Source organism: Lepidochelys kempii, chromosome 10 (assembly GCF_965140285.1).
Source record: "Lepidochelys kempii isolate rLepKem1 chromosome 10, rLepKem1.hap1, whole genome shotgun sequence".
Taxonomy (NCBI): domain Eukaryota; kingdom Metazoa; phylum Chordata; order Testudines; family Cheloniidae; genus Lepidochelys; species Lepidochelys kempii.
In genome coordinates, this window is record NC_136389.1 from 70,299,732 (window position 1) to 70,323,987 (window position 24,256).

The 24,256-nt window shown below is 46.6% G+C and overlaps 1 protein-coding gene across 5 annotated transcripts in view; it reads right to left on the reverse strand.

The window, feature by feature from the left end:
- The window catches only part of FANCI (FA complementation group I), a 39,067-nt gene extending 14,811 nt beyond the window's left edge, over positions 1 to 24,256 (reverse strand). The window contains exons 1-22 of one of the 5 annotated variants that reach the window (XM_073304151.2): positions 24,083 to 24,256; positions 23,179 to 23,235; positions 18,025 to 18,158; positions 16,550 to 16,622; positions 16,020 to 16,150; positions 15,400 to 15,556; positions 12,952 to 13,009; positions 12,314 to 12,355; positions 10,980 to 11,103; positions 9,919 to 10,004; positions 9,622 to 9,754; positions 9,215 to 9,307; positions 8,433 to 8,569; positions 7,562 to 7,739; positions 7,079 to 7,166; positions 6,188 to 6,318; positions 5,440 to 5,510; positions 4,265 to 4,379; positions 3,933 to 4,055; positions 2,626 to 2,694; positions 1,315 to 1,416; positions 36 to 221 (exon numbers count right to left, since the gene is read on the reverse strand). In XM_073304151.2, the coding sequence (XP_073160252.1) occupies positions 36 to 221; positions 1,315 to 1,416; positions 2,626 to 2,694; positions 3,933 to 4,055; positions 4,265 to 4,379; positions 5,440 to 5,510; positions 6,188 to 6,318; positions 7,079 to 7,166; positions 7,562 to 7,739; positions 8,433 to 8,569; positions 9,215 to 9,307; positions 9,622 to 9,754; positions 9,919 to 10,004; positions 10,980 to 11,103; positions 12,314 to 12,355; positions 12,952 to 13,009; positions 15,400 to 15,556; positions 16,020 to 16,150; positions 16,550 to 16,622; positions 18,025 to 18,108 (2,181 nt within the window). In that variant the 5' untranslated portion in view covers positions 18,109 to 18,158; positions 23,179 to 23,235; positions 24,083 to 24,256. Of the gene's footprint in view, positions 1 to 35; positions 222 to 1,314; positions 1,417 to 2,625; positions 2,695 to 3,932; positions 4,056 to 4,264; positions 4,380 to 5,439; positions 5,511 to 6,187; positions 6,319 to 7,078; positions 7,167 to 7,561; positions 7,740 to 8,432; positions 8,570 to 9,214; positions 9,308 to 9,621; positions 9,755 to 9,918; positions 10,005 to 10,979; positions 11,104 to 12,313; positions 12,356 to 12,951; positions 13,010 to 15,399; positions 15,557 to 16,019; positions 16,151 to 16,549; positions 16,623 to 18,024; positions 18,159 to 18,988; positions 19,039 to 19,765; positions 19,844 to 23,178; positions 23,236 to 24,082 lie in introns of those variants that run through there. The other 4 variants (XM_073304150.2, XM_073304153.2, XM_073304149.2 and 1 more) reach the window with 4 other exon arrangements.

Below are 24,256 nucleotides of genomic sequence, written 5' to 3' on the forward strand. Positions count from 1 at the left end.
TGTTCACCTGGCCTTGCTGAGAAAATCTGAATTACCAGTTCAAAGTCCTCCAGTTCACTCTTGATCATTCGCCGTGTGATAGAGTCCAGCATCTCTTCAAGGTCTTGTTGGAATCCCACATAGTCGTCATCCTCGTCCTCTTCTTCCTCAGCTTCGTGGCGCAGCTGCATGGTGCTCTTGTACCAGGCTAGGCAGTGCTGGATACAGCTGAGCAGATGGGCCTGAAGAAAGCAGTCACACAGGATATTACAATTCACTGTGCTAACAAGGGCTTAGCCAGTGGGATCATTCCAAACCTTCTAGCTGGACAGAGGGAGACTGGTGCAATGGAACAGGATTCTCCACAGCAGCAGGCTGGACCACTATAGCCAGAGGTGGAAAAGCCACAACAACGTGCTTCAGAAGTTCATAACCTATGGGAACGAGCATTTCTTACTCACAGCTGAGGTTTTAAAACAGAAGTGCTGTGGTCCTGTAACCTCACATATGAACTTCAAACAATGCAATATACTCTGAATTCCAACAGAGGATCCCTCAGTGCATGTTTTCAGCTCACCTACCTCATTACCTGAAGTCCTACATCATAGCTGCCACCCACTGTCACGTGGCTTGCTGTTCAACCTATATCTGAATTATTTAAGGAATATTAGATAAGAGTGTGGACAATAGATTTCAAAGGGGTTTCTTCACCATTTCTGAGGCTTCTGGTCTCTTTCCAGTCACACCTCCCTCAGCATGGAATGGAAGATTCTTCAGGAAAAAAAGCTAAGGGCTGGATTTGAATTTGGCCCCTTTGAAACCCTGTGAATTTTTGAAGATCTCCAGTCTGTCCTCAGATTAGGAAGGGAGGGAAATGCATGCTGAGGGAGCGAGATCAGAAGAGAAGAGACAGACTCCTTTCCTGTGCTTCTGTACTAGTTGGTGCTAAGCTGCAGGAGACAAGAATGGGACTGGCTCAGTAGAGGATAACAGCAGCAAAACCACATTATTGCTATGGCTCCTTCCATCCAGGGCTATCAAAGCACTTTAGAAACAGTAATGAAGTAAGCACCATAACATCATGGATATTATTTCCATTTTATTGATGGGAAAGCTTTGGCAGAAGAAGTGACGTCACCTGCCCAAGTTCACTGCAGAAGAACTGGATTCAGTTTCCAGTCCTGGTCTCCAACTCTCCAAGCCTGCAGGGGCTGAGCTTAATGAGAAAGAGGGAGTGATGAGAAAGAGGGAGTGACTTGAGTCAGTCAACTGCAAACCTAAAAGCCAATGGAATGAGTGAGCTTTAAAGAGTGGAATACCCTGTATATCTCTTACCAGTGGTTCCTGCAGAAATATTTGGTCTCCTTGAGCCACGATACATCCCTCAAGTTTCAGTGGGGGAAGCAGGTCTGGTTCGGGCTCATAGTATCGCTTGATCTGCCACAAAAAACAAGGAATAAAAAAAAATAGCTAGTCACTTAGTCTCTGTGCCTCTCAGTTCCCCATCTGTAAAATTAAGTACAAATATTTCCATACCTCACATTAAAGACTGTGAGGGACTGAAGACCATGTAAGTAATTGAGCCATTAGCATAACATGCACCTGCCATACCATTCATTAGAGTGAATGAACCCTCCTCGGCAGCTCATACATCCCTGAACTAGAAGCGAACTTTAATCCTCTAAGAGCAAGGACCACAAATGGGGTTGATCTATGTAGTCTTGTTGCAGCTATGTTTAAGGGCGCTCACTGTTCCCTTGGTTACCTACATGCAGCAACACTAGCATTTTACCTCTTCAAAGCTGACAGTTAATGACTAGAGAGGTTTGCAACATCACCCCCCACTCCTGCATCAGTGGATGTAAATAATTGCCCCTGTAATTCTGCACCTACAGTGAACTACAGGCACAGTCAATCACACATCTGGGGTGGTGCACAAGGGTAGTTAGTTATTTAAGTGCTAACGGTAGTGTCCACAATTAATTACAAGTGAGATATTGAGCCTGAAAAATGAGAGGCCATAGCTGAAAATCCAGCCTAATAAGTTTAGATTGCTTTGCACACTGCAAGGGAACAGGCAAGCTAGGAGCAGTGCTGAAGTCAGAGGGGAGAGGGACAGAGGTGTGCCCCTGGGAGGCGATACACCAGGGCAAAAGAAAAGTCTGTAGCATCAGGCTCCCATTGACAGGCCCCTACTGCCTTGCAGCTGCCCAGCTTCAATTCTGGGTCTAGTCTCAAATCGGTGTACTGGCAGGGTTGGGAGTGGTGGAAATAGTCAGCCGTGGCCTCTCCAGATCATGAAAGAGAAGACATGTTGACATGTCTCAGAGAAACCACCACCTGCCCAATTGGTGGGGAAGATGTGACCATGACATGTGTGACAGAGTTGAGAAGAGTTAATCCATCCTACAATGGCACGGAGAGCCCTCCTCCAAGGGAGGACAGCAATGACTATTATTATGTAAGTAGGTCTCTGTGGACAGTTATTGGAGAGCAATCATTGTGCAGTCCATAGGATCAGGACCAGGCAAGATACATTTTCCTGAGGAATTTGCATCTCACACTTTGCTACGTACAGTCTTGGAATTCCTGGAGCCCACATTTCCTCCCCTGCCATCTTTCTATTGCTCTGTGAATGTACTTTACCTGAGACAGCAGTGTTTCCATTATGGAGTTACTCAGCTGAGAGTTCCTGCGGAGGACATCATAAAAACCCTGAAGGTAGGGGAGAGAGACAAATTTGCCAAGATTATCAAGAGGAGGAAACAATCCACAAACATAATTTTGAGCTGCAAGGCAACAGTGAACTTAACCCTTTCGCACTGGAAGTAATCGGGAGCTAATAAAGTTGTGTTGGGAATGCTGGAAATACTGGCAAAGTGAGACAGCACAGGAAGAAGATACAGATGTTTTACATGGAGTCCACACCCAGATGGTATCCCCTTAGTACGGGTAGCATCAAGCCCCAAGTCTGACTTTCAGTGTTGGAGCATTAAGTGGCACGATCTTAAAATTTCAACCTGTCTCTGGAGCAGATTTCACAAATACAACATATTCCAGAGGGCAATCCATAGGAGCAGTAATTCTTTAGACCTTGAAACCTCAATGGAAGAGCAAAGTATCTGCATGTCCTGTAGCATACAAACACATTCCAATACGCACACCAACTCGCCAAAAATCAGTCGGCCCAAACCCAGGGAAGAGAAGCAAGAATGCTCATTCTGATCTAGAGACAGTTTCCCAGGAGCCCCTTTCCCCAAACCCGATACATCATAGGTGCCTCTGAAGTCAGACTTGCACCTGAAAACAGCTCTTCATACTAGACCCATCACACACACAGCTTGGTCAGCCCCAAAAGGGCTACAAGGCAGAGACAAATAAATGGTTGCCTCTCACCCAGAGAAAGCACAGACATAGAGGGAACGGATGGTAGAATCCTCAGGACCCCTGAGGAGATTCCCCATACACCCTCCTGCCAAGGCTCTCATTAGAGCCTGTCAAAGTTGCTGCGTAATCAGATCAAGGCATCATTGTGAGGCCCCACCAGGAGCCAAGCAAGCCGTCCCTTCAGTTTACCAAGCCCTCCTCAGAGCGAGAGAGACTGGAAATCTAACCCAGGTCCCCGACATGGCAAGCAGAGCACTGGCCAGGCCAGCCACATTACATTTTACCACCAAGATATACATCAAGGACAGGTGATAATCAAAAGCCTTTGGGAGGCTTATATAGATTTAAAATAATGAGAAACAAAAGGGTTAAAACAAATTAGAGTCCCTAGAATGTCAACATCCCAGGAGGAACTCAGCTAGAACCTGGAATCCATTTCCCACAGGCGCCCAAAGATCCAGCTGGTGGCGACAACATTCAGTCATCATTGACCTGGGCTGGATTAGAACCAGCTACTTAGCAGCAAAACTGGTGATTTATGAAGACATTGCAGAAAGCCAGTTTACCTCGTATAGCATAAGTCGGACGTCAGCCTGCTGACTCAAGCATCGCCTCAGGCTGCCCAGGATTTCAAGGCAAAAGGCCTCATTAGCTGCAGAGTTGTAGCAGGCGTGAATGTCTGCCTGGACCTGAAAGAGAGCACATTAGTGAAGGCACATGGGTTATGCTTCCCATTTATCACTATGCAAGAACTGGATCAAAAAGGGAGACAAACCTGTCCTTTCAGCCAAGAAAATTCAGACCAAACATTTAACATCCAGCCTCACTCCCAAACAGAAAATCATCCACATATTATTGGGTTTTCTGTACCATTTTCAAGGGGGTAACCCACACTCACCTGACTAGCACCGATGGCCTGGCTGCACTGGGAAAAAGTCAAGCTGCCCAGAACCTTAAAATTCTTTAACAGCAGCAAAAAGCCAGCAACTGCAGCTTTCCGAGCATCTAGCTGCCTATGAGTTGGGGAAAGAATAGAGAAGCATGAAGAGGGGTAGAAGGAGTTAAGAAATTCAGAGACCAGCTCAGCTACAAGATTGTTCTGAGCAGTTCATGCAATTTTCTGACACACACCGAGGGCCTAAAAGTGGTAAAAAAGAAAAAGCAATGCCGCATTCCCCAAAGGAACATCTGATGCCCCAAGGAATTAACAGCTTGGCAATTCAGTTAGTTTCTCCTACGTTCTCCAGTCTTACGACACTGACTTCTCCTTTCTGTCCCACTGATGTATATAGCAAGGGAGAATGCTGGGCTCAGACCTGCTACTTAAACGGCTGTGGAAACTGGAATGAGAGCAAGGCAGCAAAGAAAGCTGCATGTTTGCAGTGGAGATAGAGGGGAGGTTTTCTCACATCTCTCACCTCTTCTCTTTCCCTCTGGCAGGGCTGTAGTTTTCTATGCTGGGTGAGTCCCATGGAAAGCAGGATCTTTGCTCTACACAAATCTAGGTGATACCCCAGGTCTTTCATCAGCATCAGGCTGCTTGCTTTAAACAACAAGTGGACTTTTGCATCTGTAACTAAACAGACACTACCAAGCGACTCCACAGAGACTCCTAATGTACTGGAGACAGCAAGGCAAATCATCCAGAACTTTGCACTGAGCAGATCTTTCTACAATCTCAAAAAAGGACCAGCCATACTATGGCAGCTTGAAGTTTCTAGTAATCCGTTCACTTTGCGCTCCCCATGGCAAAGGTGTGCTCAGGTGTGTGGTTATGCAGACACCTAATAGTGGAGTTTCTTTTAATTTGATGTCCTTACCTTGAGTTTCCATCTGGTTTTCTGAATTTACAGGCTCAGGGTCAAGGCTCCTCTAGATAGAACTGTGGAGTTCTCAATCCAGAGGATGGTGGTGTGACTGTATTACAGTACTGGGGCCAGGGTGGGGATGGGATGGTGGGGTCTCCATAAGTAAAAGGTGATTGTTAAACCAAGAAGAAAAAGAACCCACTTCCAATCCAGAGCTCAACAATAACTTAAACACCTTTTCAAAAGAACACTGATCCCATCTTACCTGGAAAAGATGGCTTTTCGGAGAACAAGTATGAGGGAGTCCCTCACTGACATGCTGACTTTGAGCAGCGGCTGGAAGGGAAGGGATCTATTAGGCAGAGCAATAATAAGGCAAACCAAGCTGTGTGTGAGAGCACACAGGCACGTGCGCTCCTATCTTATGCTAGGTTTCCACACTTTCATCATTACAAAAGGACACCCAATGAGAGTTTTGAAACAGGAAAGAAAAGAGATGGACCGGCAACAGCAAGACATCTTGGCCTGCTGTTGAGAATGGAGCATGAGGACTGGGGGAGAAATCTGTGGCCCTCAGAATGGAGTACTGGCGGCTAAGCCGGTGACAGTTCTACCACTAAGACAATACCCCAGCACAGAAAAACATAATATTAGAATAGAATTGGGAAGAAGGTAACTCTATGGGCCATTCACAGCTGTTTCTATTCTGTTCTGGTATCTGGGCACCTTCCATCTTCCAGATGAAAGGTCCTAGCAGGGAGAGTCCTTGACTGTGCTTTCAACTAAGGGGCACTAACGTTCAAGAGGGGAGCTTTCAACTAAGGGGCACTAACGTTCAAGAGAGGCACCATGCTACCCTGAATAGCCTGCCAGCTATAGCAGAGGACTAGAGACACTTTAACAAATATATGTGCAGATGAGGAAGGTTACTGGGTCCCCCCTATAATTGTGGCATGAAGCTATGGCTGGAGCCAAGCTCTAACATTCATTCGTAGGGAAATGCAAAGCTTTACCTGTACGGCCTTGAGTAGCCCTTGCACCATATCAAGAGGCAGAAAGGACAAATTGTCAAAGGCCTCAGTGACTTTGGAGGACGAATTCTGAAGGATGAGTGGAGCAGACACAACGATATTAGACAGCAAATCTGAAAAACAAGATTGTAAGAGGAGCAGCTGCTGCCAAGGGCAAAAGCAGGGGCCACATTAAAGAGTAGGGTATGGGAGAGAGGGATTCTGTTTCTTTCTATGGGGTCAATGAGTCAAAGAGAAAATCCACAGCCTCCTCATTACCTGGAAAGGTTCCATTTGGGATGATCATATTGTTAATCCAGTCTCCTATCAGGATACAGGGTGCCATATGCACACAGCCCAGGTACAGGGGCCAACTTATCAGGGTGTACCCAGGAGCGCCTTCTCAGTAGTAAGCCCAGGGCTCCGGGGCATCTTCCCAATGGAGATCAGATGAAAACTAATTATTGCCAGTTTCAGGTCACACTGCAAGACTCGCCTATTCACTAAAGCATTCCCCAAAGAATCAAAGCAGAAGAAAACCTGACAGTGTGTCCAAAGACAGATACCAATAATGAAATCAAAGAGGAAGGCAGAGAACTAATGGTCCCTTCTGGACTGGTCCCTACATAGTGGTTAGGTACTATAGCGATAGGGGATTAACGTACATGCTGTATAGGATATTTGCATTTCTATAAGGATGGACAACCACGGCTCTGGGATGAACTATCCCATTACAGTGTTCTTCCTCTGTAGTGAGGTGTGTGTTGAATTGCATGGACTTAAGACACCTAATACTGTTGACCCTCAGGTCACCTGATCAGGAATTTCCTCTATAAAAAAAAATTAATATGACTTCTGAGAGCCACATACACTTCTCTCTCTCATTTTTATTACCTATGAAGTGGTTGATGGGAGAAAAGGCCTTTGTGATTACTCTATTCAAGACCTGCTCCAGAATTGCACTTCTGATTGGCTCATGGACCTAAAAGGGGAAAGGACAAAAGAAAAAACATAAAATTGAGATTTTCATGTGATTTCAGGTGCTTGGTCATTGTCCATTAATGTCCAGGTTTGAAGGGTAATATTTGACCAGTCCCTAGAAGTTACCTTTGGCTAGCTGAATAGAGACTGAACCAGGATGGAATCTGGATCAATTAAAAGAAAATGTAGGAGTTGAGGTTAAAGGCTAGAGGTTAAAGCAAAGATCTGAGAGGCTTAGGTTCTATTCCCATCTCTGTCATTGATTTTCCCCATCTTCCCTTCAGTTCCCCTGATAATGGAGACGAACAAAATCTCATAAAAAGTTGACAAGAGAGCAGGGGCATGAACAGAGTTTCCCCAGGAGAACATATGATGTTATCCTAAACCTCATCCTACCTTAAAGGTTTCCAGCAGGATATTAGCTCCCAGCCTGCATGCCTGCTGGGCTGGCATCTTGGAAAGGCCATAACTGGTTTCAGCAGCTTTTCCTAAGGCCTTTTTTGGCTCGTATGATTCCATTAAGGTGAAACCAAGATCCACCAGCCCTTGAGTAACATGGTCCCAGCCAAAAGCACTGGAAGAAAATGTTAAACAGAGCAGGAAAAAAAGCAACTTAATAAAGGGAAAGGCTCAAGCTGCAACATTCAGATTAATAAACTCTTCCATGGTCACTCAGGGGCCCAATGCAGGTTGGCAGTTGTGTGAAACACGCATGCTCAGCTCTCAGGGTAGGGAATGCCCGCACAAGACTCTTCAGTCCCAGGTCCCCCAACCAGCAAAGGAGAGACAGAAAAGCTATAATTCCTGCGGGAACTTTCAGTATTTTAAACAATGCTGTCCATACCAGATTCAGAAATGGTGCTGACTGATGGCCGGTTTTGGAGTCATATATGAGATGTTTAAAGCGGTAATGGGGGTGGGGTGGGAGGCTAACAGAGGATCCATCCCTCATTCACTAACCAGAAAGCATTCACACTACAGCAGATAGCATTACTGTAAATGGTCAGCTACCATTCCCAGCAGGAAGTTGGTGGTTAGCGGTTTATAATTCAGCTACTCTGCATCACACAGATGGCTGAAACTTAGGAGACATCTGTGCAACTGTATATTTTTTCAAAGGTCTCTTATATAAAGCTATGAAATAAAGTTTGAGGTTTGAAATCAGTTTTCAGTAATAGTTAGCATCCCATCACATTTCTATCTAGGCCAAGACCCCGCTCTCTCCCAAAAGCTCTTGAGCCCTGGGTAGTGTACTCCAAAAGCAAACCTGTTTTCCACCACTTCCAGGATTATGGACGCTATATCATACTGCTGAGGAAACAAATCCTGCAGGAATTTTGAGCCCTGGAGGAACTGCAGGTCCTTGCAGCTTCTCACAATGGACATTTTCAGAAAGTCAAACACCTGAAACATAAAAATGGTCTGAGTGAGGAGGAGTCTGTCCAGAGCCATTTCCACGGGTAACCACCAAGTCAGAGAACCATCTAGAGCAGGCAGTGTCGGAAGCATCAGTGCCAGCTGCTCACACAGCTCCCCCGACGTATCTCAATACATTCCTTCTCCAGGATGGTTGTTCCCCACCTTACTCACAGATGCAGCCAAGATGCATGAGCCAGGAGGGCAGCATACAGTCGCCCAGCACCTACATTTGGACATATTCATTTTGGTTTTCGGAAGGCTAAGTTGCTGTCATCCTCACTCCATTGCACTCCTTTCATGTCATGTAGTAACTATATTATTAGGTGAGAGGTCTCTCTGGAGGCTGTGTCATAACAGGTTTCAATGGTCTACAGGCGAGGCACAAGAATAGGAGGATAAACCCCGCTCATTGATGACAAGGATGCTCCCATGCTCAGGAGCCAGGAAGCATGACTCCCAATCCATTCAACAGTATTTGTTTCTTTTGTTATTACCCAGAGTTCATTTCTGAACCTATACTGAAAAGGGAGCATAATATGAACATCCCCTCTCCCCCGCCATGAGCACAACGCACGGACAAGGAAGCTTTATGCAAAAAGAATCCTTAGGTTACACATAAGTAAAACATACCTGCTCTTCAAATCTGTGTTTTATTGCCACTGAGAGCACAAGAGCCACACTGAAAGGACACAGGGTCTTGCCAGGGTCCCTTTGCTGTTCAGCCTAGGAAACATCAAGAGACAGGACAATCAAAGAGCTTGTTATTTATGATTTAATTAAGCTTCTTGCAACACCAAGGAAGCCATCATTGCTAATTTAGGCCAGATTGGTGTTATGCTACCGCAGAATTGACCTAGGTTGTGGGGGAATGTCTTACCCCAAACACACTGAATCACTATAGATGTTTTTGATGGCCATAGTGGTATTAACAATTTCAAATCCTGCATAAAGATAACCTGCTAAACCTACCCTCTAGTTTAAAGACCCCTCTCTCGTTCCCCAAAAAGCCCTAACGGTGTGCTCTACATTTGCTGTACCTTTAGTAGTTTGATTAGTTCCCTGCCAAGACCCTGGTCCAGGTTGATAACAGAGATAATATGAAGAATGATCGTGCCTTCCACATGACGGAGTTGGTCTAGGGGCACCGTGGCAGCTTCAAGGTCCACTGACCTGGAAGACATAGTAGAAAACCCTAGGTTTCAATTCCTGTTGTAATTGATGCACACCATCTCAAAAGCACCGAACAGGACTCATACAAAAGGAGTGTCAGGTAAGGCAGGGAGGGTTACAAATACCCAGGCAACAAAGGAAGACAATTATAGGAAAGGACTTACTCTGGAATCCTCTGCTCTTCTTTTTGCCTTTTATCTAACTGGTTGAAAAAAGTGATGATTCCTTCCAAAACAGTCTTCTTACTGCCCTGAAAGGCAGGACATAGCAAAGCAGCATAAACTATATTAATCTATTGCACATTCTGTAATACCACAGCCCCCAGGGAATTGCAGTCTGCTTCCCTGATTTCCCCTTGCAATGCTAGTTTCATAATATTTTTAATTTCCCATGTTAAGTCATTGTGTGGGGCTCCTGGGGTAGAGTAATTGATCACTGTATTGTTTGTATATTCCTTTGTACAGCACTTATAAATAAAAGGTTTTTCATTAGAATGGTTTCTTTAAGTGACAAGTCCATTCAAAGCGGCTAGAAAGCCCTAAAACAGTAACTGAGGCTCTAGACTTGAGCTAGTGAATCAAAACAGCCTCCCACAATACAGGTAGAGACTATCTCTGGATGGATCATTCTTTTATTGAGTCATTCATGGAATAATAGTAACAAATGTGGGAGTGGAACAGCCACCCCGTCCCAACTAAATGGCAGGTACCTCACTGGCAGCAGCTGCTTGGAACAGGGGCACAGAAATGAGACCTTTAAGATTGATCCAGACCACAACCCAGAGGCAGGTCACACTATGTGAGCCATGAACATACTAGAACAGGCAACCCCCTGAGCAGAGAGATGGATTCCATGTCTAGGAAGACTAATAGGGACCTTGCCTATTATCTTTTGGAACTGTACCCACTGCTTTCTTCTCCAAAGACGCCATGTCACAGCCATCCTCCTTTTAGTTGAGGAGGAGTGGGCATAACTCTCTTAGTGAGACGCATATAAGGCTTTCCACCATCTCCCTATCCCCCACGGCAGAGCCTGCTCCCACCTTCCATCAGCCATGGGAGTGAGCTGTCCAGCTGCGAGCTGAATTTTGATCCCCTGCATGATCCAATCCATAGCTCACTCTGTGTATTTTCTCTCTCATATGTACATGCAGCACACATCTCCTATAGTGGTTAGGTGCAAGTTCTGTCTTGGAGAGCTTCAGCAGCTCTCTTTGTGGTTTTACCTTTGCAGAGAGTAGCAGCAGCTGATAAACCAGAGGAGGAATTTCTTGGAGGTCTAACTTGGAGAATATCCTCAGGACCTTTTCCACGACAAACTGCAGCTCTTCTGCACTTAGTGGGATGTCCCTGAAGAATCAAAGGTGCAGACCAGTCAATGCCATTCAGTTCCCAACCCTGCTTCCTTTAGAATACCATAGCAGGTTCAGTCTTTGAACTAGCCAGTAGTACTCTAGCATTCCCAAAGGCCCACCAGAGGGACCAAAAAAAAAAGCTACTTGAAGTCCTGGATAGACGTTATTGCCATAGACCCCTCAGCTCCCTACAACTGTCTCAGAAATTCAGGTTCACATTCTGAACTCCAACACAAATTGCATATCACAAAGCCTCCCTCACATTGTGCTTGCCCATGAATGGACAGTGCCAACTTTTCAAGATACACAGAATCAGAGCCATGACCCAGCCCAGAGTCCCCCGCACTCAAGGAGAGAGGGCTGAATAGCCAGGCATATACATGGAATTGGCAAAATACACATTATGAATAAGGCTAAGATTTTGTCATGCATATTTTTAGTAAAAATCATGGACAGGTCACGGGCAATAAAGAGAAAATTCACGGAAGCCCGTGACCTATCCATGACTTTTACTAAAAATATGCATGTCAAAATGGGGCCCCGCAGTTCCCAGCCACCACAGGCAATGGAGGGACCCTGCAGCTCCCAGGCACTGTGGGCTCAAGTCACGGAGGTCTCTGGAAGTCACAGATTCCGTGACAGAACCATAGCCCTCACTACTAACACAATTGATGTTCCCTGTTAAATGATGAATTTAACTACCCACTTGGTGTGCCCTAAGATACTAACTAAGGAAGTAAGAGTGGTGGGTGGGGAAAAGAATCCTATCTATTTTCCAAATGGCTCCTCCATAACCCACATTGAGCATTAGAGTCTCTAACCTTCCCTTGAAGCACATGCCTAACTCCCCCTAAGGCCAAGGAAAGGTATCTGCAAACACCAAGGGGGGACAGACCCTGGTTTCGCACATATTTATACTTGTGATGTGAACAAAGGAAGACATATCAAGGGTCCCTATTCCTCAACAGCAAGCAGCAGATATCGAGCCAAGCGAGACTCTGGGAGAAATGGCACAGCCAGTGCTGTCCCTGGGGCATTTTTAGCAAGCTGCGTGCAGTCCCCAAACACACCCAATGGATATACTCAGCACCCACGTGATACCGAGGGTATAACTGCCAGGTTATTAACGCAGTCCCCAAGCTGCTTGTGAAACAGGAGGCAGAAATAGATGCAAAATAAGAAAACACTGAGGTGGGGGAATTTACCTGAACATGTTGGTGAGATGAATGACACACTGATGATCCCACCTGGTCAAACAAAAGAACAGAGAGCCTGAGAAAGGGCAGAATTGCTGCTTGTTCTCCTCGCACCCCCAAATTTAGTTAATGTCTACAGTTCTTCTGTTGCTCTCTCAAAGTAAGAACAGAAGCCTGATTTGCACTAAAATTCACCACTGTTACCAGCTACTCATCGATAATTGGAATGGCTCTGTTTGGCTGCTCTTCTCCTAGTGACAACAAACAGGAAAACCAAAGGAAAAGACCTAAGCACCCTGTGAGGCCAATTCATGCAGCAGTGTTGCAGGTGGCTCACCTGCCCTCCCAGCTGGAGAAATTGCCACACTGCCAGCTCTCAGAGGAGGTAAGATTTAAAGGAAGTAGAACAGGGCAAAGTGGAGGAGATTCTCCAACCCAGGGAACTCTGCAAAGCACAACGTAAAGGGCATTATTTGGCTGCAGACTCTTCCTAGAATTGCAGAAGCAGCTGGGGTTTTAGACTGAGGCTAGTGTGTCATTTTATAGCAGATGGGTATTAGATAGATTTTTTGTAAAGAGCCCAGATGCTGATAGGTGTGTAACAATTCTTAAATTAACAAATAGAAATGAAGAGGAGATGTACACACCTGCTGGAGCAGAGGGTATTGATCAACTGCTTCTTAAACTCTTCTCCACTCAGCTCACCTGGAGAAGCAAGAGGTATTTAGGAGCAGATTCCAGTGAAACGAAAGTATAGGAGAGAGACCTTAATATTGATGCAAAAATTATATTAATACAATTATAACTATTTTATTAGGTCATTACAAGCTTGTTTGCTTCTTTACTGAATATTAAGGTATAGCTACAAGTATGTTACAGCCAGAATGCTTGGAAATACCACAATACATGTATTTAGCTAGTTAAGTTACAAAATGTTAAAGCTAATCAAAGACGTTCCAGAAGGTTTCTACTTCTATCTCCCATGGATAACAAACATCAAGAGAAACTGCGTAAAACATCTATGTTTTAGGCAAAGGCCTAATTGTAAAAAGGAATGTAGAGCCATAAGTCTAAGGAAGTGTCCATACCAACCCCTTTTATTTAAAAAGAAAAATCTCTGCTTGTATTTTTGAAACTCCAGGAAAAACATGTACAGTTGGAAATGTGTTCAAATTTTGGTTATATCTTAAAAGTTGAAATAACAAACCCTTTGTGAAAGGCATACATTTACAAATATGTTAGCTAAATGCAAAGCTCCTAATATCACTACTATGTAAATAGTAAAATGCTTTATGTACCAACATGGAATCGAATTACCTTGCTAGACAAGTGTAACAAGCCATTTAAATATAGAATATTTATATTAATAGGGAATTAATTAATTGCTGGCAGTGCACAAGCAAACCCTCACCCAACTCAAAAAGGCAAGAAAAATCATCCTCCAAAAATTGTCATGTAGAATTAATAACTTAAGCTAAAGAATTTCTAAAAGTTATTTAACTTTAAAAGGCTGTTTTGAGAACAAAACCTTTTTATAGAAAGAACAGGTTTGCACTTTTGAAAACAGAATTTCAATTTCCTGTCAAACTCTAATAAAACTGAAAGAATATCTCAGAGAACGGACTGAATAAAAAGAAAAAGTTAAAGCTAGCTTTGAAAGTTATCTGATGCTTTCCTGACAGAAAAACAGAGACAATTAAAGAAATGTTGCATATTCATTAATAAACTGCATATTCATAAAATGAAGGGGCTCCTAAGGATTACCCAGGAAGGCATGGAGCCAATGAAAGAGTGACAGCAACCCACTTGAAGCTAAACAAGCCCAAAATGGGTGTGTTTTCCTATAGTGTCATGAAAATAGGAAGGAGAAGGGTATAAAAGTCTCTGAAGTGAGCACACCATACACATACCCTGGGCTAGTTTGTTTAGACAGAAAGCACTCCACAAGTCATAGACAGCTAAGAAAAACAGAGAAAACTCAAGAATAAACCAACCCCTGGGGAAAACATCCCCAAAAGCTTCATCAAAGATTGATGAGAGAAAGTTAACTAAAATACTGTCAAGGGGTTAGATTTAAACTCTTGTACTGACATTTTTGGGATAGGAAAATGCTGCTGTCACTTAAATGACTAACGGTTTCTCTGTTAATCACCAGATGGTTAGACCATGTATTCGTGGAGAGGAGATGGGGGCTAATCCCTGGTAAACGGAAAAATAGTGGAACTTAGTTGGATTTAAGATTCTTTGGGCAGGTCTTCACTACCCGCCGGATCAGGTAGTGATCCCCGAACGCACTCCCCATCGACTCCGGAACTCCAGCTCGTGAGAGGCAGCTGAAGTCAGCATATCTTAGGTTGACACCCCCTTCCCCCCCAGTGTAGACCAGAGCTTAATATTAATAATTGACCTGTTTTAAGACAGCCCCTTAAAAGGCTTCTTCTACCTAACTAGTTTAAATATTTTGTTTTATTTCAAAAGATTTAGTTAAGATTGCTTTCTTTGTCTAATTATAAACTGTTAAGGTTATTATTAACAACACAGGCTTCTTACCAGACCTTAAATTATTTTGCCCTACATAAACAGTTGTAAATATCTAATAAGATATAAAACTGAATTCACAATAGTTTGGGGAAATAATATACTTTGGTGATACATTACCAACAGAAGAGTGACCCACCAAAGGAGGGGTTCACTCTCAAAGGTGTAATCTGTTAAAAGCTCTCTCCAGAGACATACAGAAAAGATTATAACAAAAATAACCAGATTATCATTTGTGTTGTTTTGTTTAATATTTTTTCTTTTTCTAATAAAAAAATAGCCCTGGTTAATAATTTTTGTGATTATTTTGCTTAGTCTTGATCATGGTATCCGCTAAGGTATGCAAAAGAATCCCTATGACTAAAAGTAGTGGGAGTCACATCCCTGCGCTGGCAGTAAGAGAAACAATTAGTAAGAGCTGGCCTACCATTTCATGTTTCTTTAAATATTTATAGTAATTTTTAAAATGAAATTACTTAGAATCCAACAATTTAAAACTACCCCTCCCTTTCCACCACACAAAGGATTGGGCAGTGAGTGGGAAGTGAAGGGATTACCTTTCCCATAAACCAGGCTTTCTTTAGAGGTAGCCAGTGCAGTAAGAACTGTAGAAAACAACTCTAAGGACTTCCCATTAGACAGGCTTCCTCCTTTAATAACATCAACAAACAGAGTGGCCAGTTCAGCCAATGCAGCGCCTGGTAATCGACGAGCCTGATAAAAGATTTTTTTAAAAAAAGAGTATGAGGAGATGCACTAGAAGACTCCAGACATAAATACAAGTGATTAAAAGAAAGCAAGTATACTCTCAAGAAGCCAATGAGAACCACATTAGAGACTGCTGGTGCAGCCCAATATTGTTTAGTAGAGGAAGTCACCCTGAAACACAGTATGCACACTGGCCGTTAGAAATGGAGATAAGTCATGTTGACTAAGTCAAGGGATTGGACAGTCTGAACTACTTCCAGGTACAAACATCCAACTATGATAATCACACAGATAACACTTTCCAAACATTAACTAACCTCATCTTAGGTGAGACTCATGCAGGTGACCCACTCATTTTTCCTAGTGGCCTAATTAATAATTGGAATCCACATCTCACAGGTAAAAGGGCACTTCCCCTCCCACCTAGATCCAATAGGCCCCATATAAGCCACTCCAAATGAGCACCTACCTCCAGCATCAGCAGCCCTATGATCTCTGACACGATGTCCAACTGCAGGTCCCCCGACTCCACCAGCTGGATACAATGTTTGTAAACCTGGAGTCTCCTGAGAACACCATTCTGCTGAGAGCAAGGGGAACCTTATTGTCGGGGGGGGGGAGCGGGGGAGACAAAGGGGAAAGGAAAAAAAATACTCTTAAAGAACTTAGCTAATTCCTGAGTGCATCTGTGGTATCTGAGAAAAGTTAGGTTAGACCTATTTCCCCTTCCCCAATACATGTGTAACATTGCCACATTCAATTGATCCCAAGGTCAGGAAGCCTGACCGCTTGTATTTAGATAGAATCACAGAGAGAGATGATCAACATTTTACCTGAAAACCTACTTCTTCCACGATATCTACAAGACCTAGTTCAGTTGCCCACTTACCTACTTCAACTAGATATTTCTTGAGCAAACAGTTAATCTATATGGGCAAGTCAAGAGCCTTCTGAAAGTAAGTTATCCAGAGGTCAATGAAACCCAAGTTGTCCCATTACCTTTGAAGATTCCCCTCAGCAGTACGGCAGTCTCCTTTCCCTTCACAGCCTGCCTCATAATAAGGTCACCAAGCTGCAACCAGAAGGAAACAGCTGTAAGATACCAGTTGCTTATTTTCATACTTCCAACATTTACATTTGCAGGTTCACCCCCACCCCCTTCTAGGAAAAGCATTGCCTGTCCAGGAACTAATTCCTCAACAAAACGGCTGGGACTCACATACCTATTATCCTTCACCTGAACACCTTGCCATATTGTTATATTGCACCATGATTGACAGCAATGTCAGACATTTCTCCATCCCTGTAGAGTGGATAAACCTAACTACAACCCTCCTAATAGCATTACATGGATCTGTAGCCTATCAGAGACCATACCAAGGCACAAGGCAGTCCTAAATAAGTTCCCAATCTGGGTACACCATAGAACAGGGGTGGGCAAACTTTTTGGGCCGAGGGCCATATCTGGGTGGGGAAACTGTATGCAGGGCCATGAATGTAGGGCTGAGGCAGGGGGTTCGAGTGGGGGAGGGAGTGTGGTGTGTAGGAAGGGTCTCAGGGCAAGGGGTTGGGGTGCAGGAGGGGCCTCAGGGCAGGGGGATAGAGTCCAGGAGGGGGTGCGGAGTGCAGGAGGGGGCTCAGGGAAGGGGGTTGGGGTGTAGGAGGGGTGCAGCAGGGGGCTCAAGGCAGCGGGTTAGGGGGTCTCAGGACAGGGGGTTAGGGTGAGGGGTGCAGACTCCGGCCCGCTTACCTGGAGCAACTCAGGAGTGGCAGTGGTGCGCAGCAGGGCTAAGGCAGACTCCCTGCCTGCCCTGGCCCCGCGCTGCTCCCAGAAGTGGCCAGCATGTCTGGCAGTGGCTCCTGGGGGTGGGGTGGGGTAGCCAGGTCCACCCGGCCTGCCCTCGCCTGTGGGTACCACCCCCAAAGCTCCCATTGGCCACGGTTCCCTGTTCCTGGCCAATGGGAGCTGCGGGGGGCAGTGCCTGCAGGTGAGGGCAGTGCCTGCAGGTGAGGGCAGCACACAGAGCCTTCTGCCCCCCTATCCACCAGTGGCTGCAGGAACGTGGTGCCAGCCGATTCCAGGAGCGGCATGGGGCCAGGGTAGGTAGGGAGCCTGCCTTAGCCCCACTCTCCCACAGGGCTGGCAATCCCACAGGCCGGAGCGAAAGCCCTGACGGGCCGGATCCTGCCTCCGGGCCGTAGTTTGCCCTCCTCTGTCATAGAACGTACACCACAGCTCTAATCTATTCCAAGTTCTTCTTTAGCCTTTGGAAATTTAGCATACAGCTAGAACTATTCATTCAGAGTACCATCTTACAGGTTTTTTTTTTCACCTCAAATGTCCAGTGAATTGGTATGGGCACACTTTTACAACATCTTCAAATGAAGGAAAATTCTAGCCGCCATTCTCTCCTACTACAGCCCATGCATAGAATCCAAGAAAAGCCTCAAATGTTCAAAAATATGCAACTCACTTCATTTTCCTTCAGGTTTTGCAGACATTCCTGAAGTCTGTCTAGTGCTTCTTCTGCTGCTAGAGATAAGATTTTCTGGTCCATTGTAGCTCGTGTCAGTAGACTTTACAGCACTGTCACGCATTGAATGTGTTCTGGAAAATGACAGGGGAATTAGCACTTGGAGAATAATACAGGAAACCACCTAGTCCTTCCCCACAAGAAAACTGTGCAGATAGCCATTGGAGAAAATTATTATTCAAGAGGATTTTCAAGGAATAACTCCCCCCATTCATCAGTTCTCCACTACAACACAATTTGATTTTACGTGTCTTTTACAGAAATGTCTCCCAATGTACAAGTTAAAACAACGGAAACATCACAGTAATGGCACGTGAGAGAAAGAATGGGAATCATAACTAGGAAAGGGCACTGGTCTACAGCTAACCATCAGTAGCAGGGGTTCTCAAACTGGGGGTCGGGACCCCTCAGTGGGTCACAAGATTATTACATGGGGGGTTACGAGCTGTCAGCCTCCACTCCAAACCCCACTTTTCCTCCAGCATTTATAATGGTGTTAAATATATAAAACTGTGTTTTTAATTTACAAGGGGGGTTGCACTCAGAGGCTTGCTAATGTGAAAGGGGTCATCAGTACAAAAGTTTGAGAACCACAGGGCAGCACCAAAGAGGTACGGGGAGAAATCACTGAAGCAAAATTGTAACTAGTGTAACCAGAATGTTAGTGTAGTACCAACCACGCGTCCCGTTAACATAAGTCATTCATAGTACAGCAGCATTCTCGGTAAGGACAGTCTGACTGGGATAGGGGATTCTAGTGGAGTTTCAGCCCTTAACATTCTGTTTTTTAATTGGCTGGCCATCACATCTCTGGCCTGAAAGTTCGAAAGGAGGTGGAATGACAAACAATGGAACAGAAAAGAAACAGAAAAGACAACACAGAGGAGCACAGGACTGGCCTCACAAAAATGTAGAGATTTCAAAGCTTTATTCCAGATAGAGCTGTCATCACCTCTGAAACAACCAGAAGATTCGCATTAGGAAGCACTCAGCACAAAGGGGGAAGAGAGGGCTTTCACTGTAATTATTTTTAAATTATAATTATCAGGAGGGATATTTGCATGAGAACATGATCTTTGCTCCCTAAGAACCCAGCTGCCCAATCTCTGAGAAACATCTGCAATGTCAGCGAAGAATGACATTTCAGGTGCAGAATTAGCAGCTGGATTTTTATTATGAATATACATATTATCTTGCACAGTTCTCTGCTGACAATAAAACACGACACAGCCCCGATGGTGAAAGGTGCAAAAACCCGTCTGCCCAGGCAAACATTCCCAGGGATAATAAAGGACAAAGCAACACAGAGACTTGTGGGCAGACCTCTCATTCCCCCGTGACACCAGACAAATAACACACCCAACCCCAGTTCAGGGAGACAAGTGGGGGGAGCGGAGGAAGGCACCTGAGTCGGGGTTTTTCAGACGTTTTCAAGAGTTTTTTGTAAACCACCCCACACTGAGCTCTAGGCACCTTCGCCACAACTCAAAATGCCAGCCCCCCCCCCCCCTCCTCCTCCTCCTCCTCCTCCTCCTCCTCCTCTCTAACCCCCCCGCTGGCAGCCCCACAAGCCCTCACAGCCAGCAGCCACCGCCTCTCACCCTGCCCTGCCCTCGCCCCAGGCACTTCCCCTCCCCGGCCCCGCGCTCGCTGCCGCCCCCGCTCCCCAAGCCGTGCTCACCCGCAAGCCGCTCCCGCCTCGTGCCCGCTCGGGCCCCGGCTCCGAAACTCCCGCCGAGCACTCCGCATCCGTTACCCCTGGCAACAGATCCCGCCTCCCCGTGCTCACTTCCGCTGCCCGTGCCAACAGAGCCCGCCCTCAAGCCCCGCCCATCGGAGAGGGCCGGGACCCGGGGCGAGCGGGCTGTAGAACTCTCCGCGGGAGTTGGTCCGCGGGTTCGAATCGCCCCTTGTCCGCGGCGCGAGGCAGCTGTGGCGGAAGTTGGCGTGAGGAGGGGGCCGCTCAGCGCCCACAGCCCCGGGACTCCGGTCCTCTGAATCCAGCATGGGCTGGCGGCGGCTGCGTCTCGTTTACCCCGGGCCCCCCTCGGACTCGAGGGCCAGCTACAGCGGTCACCCCCTTTGTCTGGGGCGCGCTGCTGCCGGCCAGGTCTTCACGGGAGCACCAGGGCAGCCCCTTGGTGGGGGGAGCGGGGGGCTCTCGGACCAGCCCCGGGCGGCGGCGGCTAGCTCCCTGCGGTGTCCCATTTGGGAAATGTGGCCACCCAGGGCCAGCCTTAGGGGGTGGGTCACCTGGGCGACCACCCCTGGGGCAGCGTGGTCAAGGGGGCGCCCTGTGGCAAGTCACAAGTTGCTCCTGGCTGGCAGGGGAGTGCCACGTGGGTGGGGTGGGGTGGGGTGGGGGGCCCAGATTTCTCCCTGCTTCCTCCTGGTGAAGGACCATTGTGCGAGGGAGGTGAGCGGTTCCCTACAGATACTGCTCCTCACTTCCCCAACGGTCCCCTGCCCCCCCCCAGGGGGCTGTAGGGGGGCATCAGGGCTCCCTGCATCCAGGTCACTGCCCCCACCTGGGCAGTGCTGTGAGGGGGGCATCAGGAGCTGCTGCTCCCCTGTCCTCCCCTTATGCAGCCCACGTGGGGACAGTGACCTGGATGCAGGGAGCCCTGACTTGGCTCCTCACTCCTCCCCCCCCCCAGCCCCCTAGGGGGACACAGAGGAGCAGTGTTCAAGGGGGGGGGGAAGCAATAAAGCCAGCTGCTCCGTGCACCTAGATCAGTTTCCCCACATGGGTGCAGGAGGGGGTTGCAGGAGTTAGGGGCACGGGGGGCACCATTCAGAGGCTAGAGGTGTGCGGGGGTGGGGAGGCCATGAGGGCCAGAGGCAATGGGAGGGGACACCATGCCGCTGGGGGCCAGGAGCACCAAAATAAACTTTGCCCAGGGTGCCATTTTCCCTAAGGCTGGCTCTGTGGTCACCCTATGCAAAACCCTCTCAGCAGAGAGACCAAGGACTGAAGGGGCCATAAAGGCCGAGCTAAGGAGTGACTTGGCAGTGGAAGGGGGTGCCATCCCTGGTCAGTGGGTCTATAGAGGACTCTTTTTTTAGGGCCCTAAAGTTGGCACCTTTCGCCAGCATGGAATTCAACAAAAAAATCTCCCAGATGAACTTTCAATAACAAAACAGGGGAGGCTATTTCAGTGCTTCCTTACACATACCCCAAACCCTCTTCACTCTTGGGGGGAGAGGGGGGTGACAGGAGTCACACACATGTCCGCCTCTCTGGATACATTATGGCGCCCCATGTCTTAATAAGAATTAAACAATCCTGCTCTCAGAGTCACCCCAGTCAGTAACAGCTCCCTGGCTTCCACTTATTGCTCTGTTTCTGCTTTGAGGCTTTCCTAGCAGGGCCTGAAATGCTCATCCTCTGTAAGTCAGGATCCCAAAAGCTTGCTTTTCATGCATTTTCCCCACCTCCACCACATCTACATGCATTTCAACATCTGCTCTCAATTGGGCTTTCTTAGAACAGACACTGTCAAATAAACCCCCTCTTTTACCCTCAGGGGGCAATGGAGCACACAAATTTCAGGAACATAGAACCACTCTGAATCCAGTTAGATTTGAAATGTGCTAGGATTTTCATCTTGAGATTTCTTGGAACCATTAACTCATTTCACATTCTTCAGTGCTTACTAGATTGAAGAAGTGATGAAATTACTGGCTGGAGTTCTATGTAATGTTGTCGTAGCCGAGTTGGTCCCAGGATAATAGAGAAACAGGGTGGGTGAGGTAATATGTTTTAGTGGACCAACTTCTATTAGTTAGAGAGACAAGCTTCTCCTTGAATGGTCTCTTAGAATAGGTGCTAACTCAGGGACTGGCAATCTTTGACATGCGGCCCATCAGGGTACCCCCCTGGTGGGCCGGGGCAGTTAGTTTACCTGCAGTGTCCGCAGATTAGGCCGATCGTGGCTCCCGCTGGTTGCAGTTCGCCACTCCAGGCCAATGGGGGCTGCAGGAAGGGTGCCGCTTCCCACAGCCCCCATTGGCCTGGAGCCACGATTGGCTGAACCTGCGGATTCTGCAGGTAAACAAACCGCCCCAGCCCGCTGGGGCTTACCCTGATGGGCTGCTTGCCAAAGGTTGCCGATCCCTGGCCTACTACTTTTGCTAAACCGTTTGATCTTGTATTTAGTTGTGACATTCTAAGTACTTTCCCCAGACCTCAAGAAGAGCTCCATGTAGGTCAAAAGCTTGTCTCTCACCAACAGAAGATGGTCCAATAAAATATTTTACCTCACCCACCTTGTCTCTCTCTAATATCCTGGAATGGACACAGCTACAACAACATTGCTAAAATTAGACTTACTCTAAGTTGCAGTTCACAGTAGTACCAAAGCAGTAACAACAACTATAAAGTGTAGGGGGCTGGTACTGTCAAATACTGTATTGTTTTTGATGAGGCTATTTCTGGAAGTGCTGTCAGCATGCACAAGGAAACGTGTTTCCTACCGCATCCTTATGGAGCTTTTGGAAGCACATCATGAATCACTAAGCAGGCAGAAATGCCTTTTACAGACCTCTCTGTGGAGTCCATGAGATAAGAAGAGGGAAGAAGAGGATATGGTCTGGAGGGGGAAAGTAATGACTAGGAAATGCATCCCACACAAAGGAGTCATGAATGTTTCCAGCTGCTCCTGCAACTGGCAGCAAGGATAAGAGGTGAAAGAATCAGGAAACTGGCCAAAATGGGGTCTGAGTGGTTGAAAGAGTACAAGGCTATGCTACCAAAGAAAAACTCAGGCGACGGACAGTCCCAGGGAAGATGTTTCTCAGTGGAAGCTGCGTACCTTACAGTTCAACAGGGGTTCTGTTTGGTCTTCCATATGGGCCCATTCAATCTCACACACACACCATACCATATATTTCTGCTGAAAAGCCCACAGGAGGCTTGTGTGTCAGGTAATTTCTAACTCTTTGTATTTTCTCAAGCCCTTTTATCCCTGGGGCGCATCAACACTTTCTCTTCCCAGAAAAATTGTTAAATACAAACTTAAAGTATCATTCTCCTCTTGCCTTTTTGCTGGGCATGGTCCTAATACCAGCTGAGACCTGGTGTGTGCAACTCACCTCCAGCCTTGCATGTCATTGCGGGATCTGCAGGTGACAGGGCATCACGAGCAGGTTCTGAAAACAGCGGAGAGCCTTTAATGAGCTGCTGGCCCTGCTGAACCCTCCTTGTCTAGTGAGGTGGCAGCCTGCAGGATGCAGTGGGTTTCTACTCAGGACAGGGAAGCTATGTACATTTTTCTTTTTGGTAACTTCTGCTTTTGTGCCTTAAGATTCAGCAGGAGTTTTTTCTGCTTTGTCAGGTCACCTCCTGGAGGGAACACTGGCAGGGCACTGACACTTCTATTATGACAACCAAGACACTAGTGTCATTCCTTCCAGGGAAGAATAGGTTGCCTCAATGTCCTGTGGAGAAGATGCAGCACATGCTGTTCCTTGGCAGGGCATTAGCAATTATTGTGGCCCCACATATTTGGCACCTTTCATAAATGGTTCCATTTCTAGCTAATGGGCTCCTGTCACAGGTGCACAGGCTCAGTGCTCTGGTACAGCTCTGAATCAAACCCAGGCAGGACCCTCAGTATGACACCTCTGGGCACACTGTCACTAGGATAAACCTCCTGGGATTGACCTCAGAGCCTTCATCTACCCTGTTCCATGCCAGGAGCCTCCTGCAGTGAGTCTACCTGAATAGGACACCTGGGGAAGCCTTACACATCCCCAAAGGAGCCATGCCCCCCAACTTCTGCAGTCAGCAGTGACTCTCGGCCAGCGTGGTGAAACAGAAGTGTTTATTAGTTGTCTGGAATACAGCGTAGGAAAGTTCTTTGTTCTCACAGAAACCAGAAAATTATATCTAAGTCCATCTTGGTCAGACCCAGAGCCCTGGCTCTTCCCTCCCCCCCCCCCCCCCGACACCTTCCAAGACCCAAACCAGTAGAGTGTCCTGTTTCTAACAGCCCACCTTCAGTCACATCCTATTGCTTCTCCTCCATCCTCTACTGTGTTTCCCCAAGCAAAACTGGTCACCTGGCCTCCACTTCTCTCTTTGTTCTCCAACTCGTCGTTGCCAACTGGCTTCTTGCAGAAGGTGGGTTCCCCGGCCATCGGTTGCTAATTTACGAAATATCCAGTCATT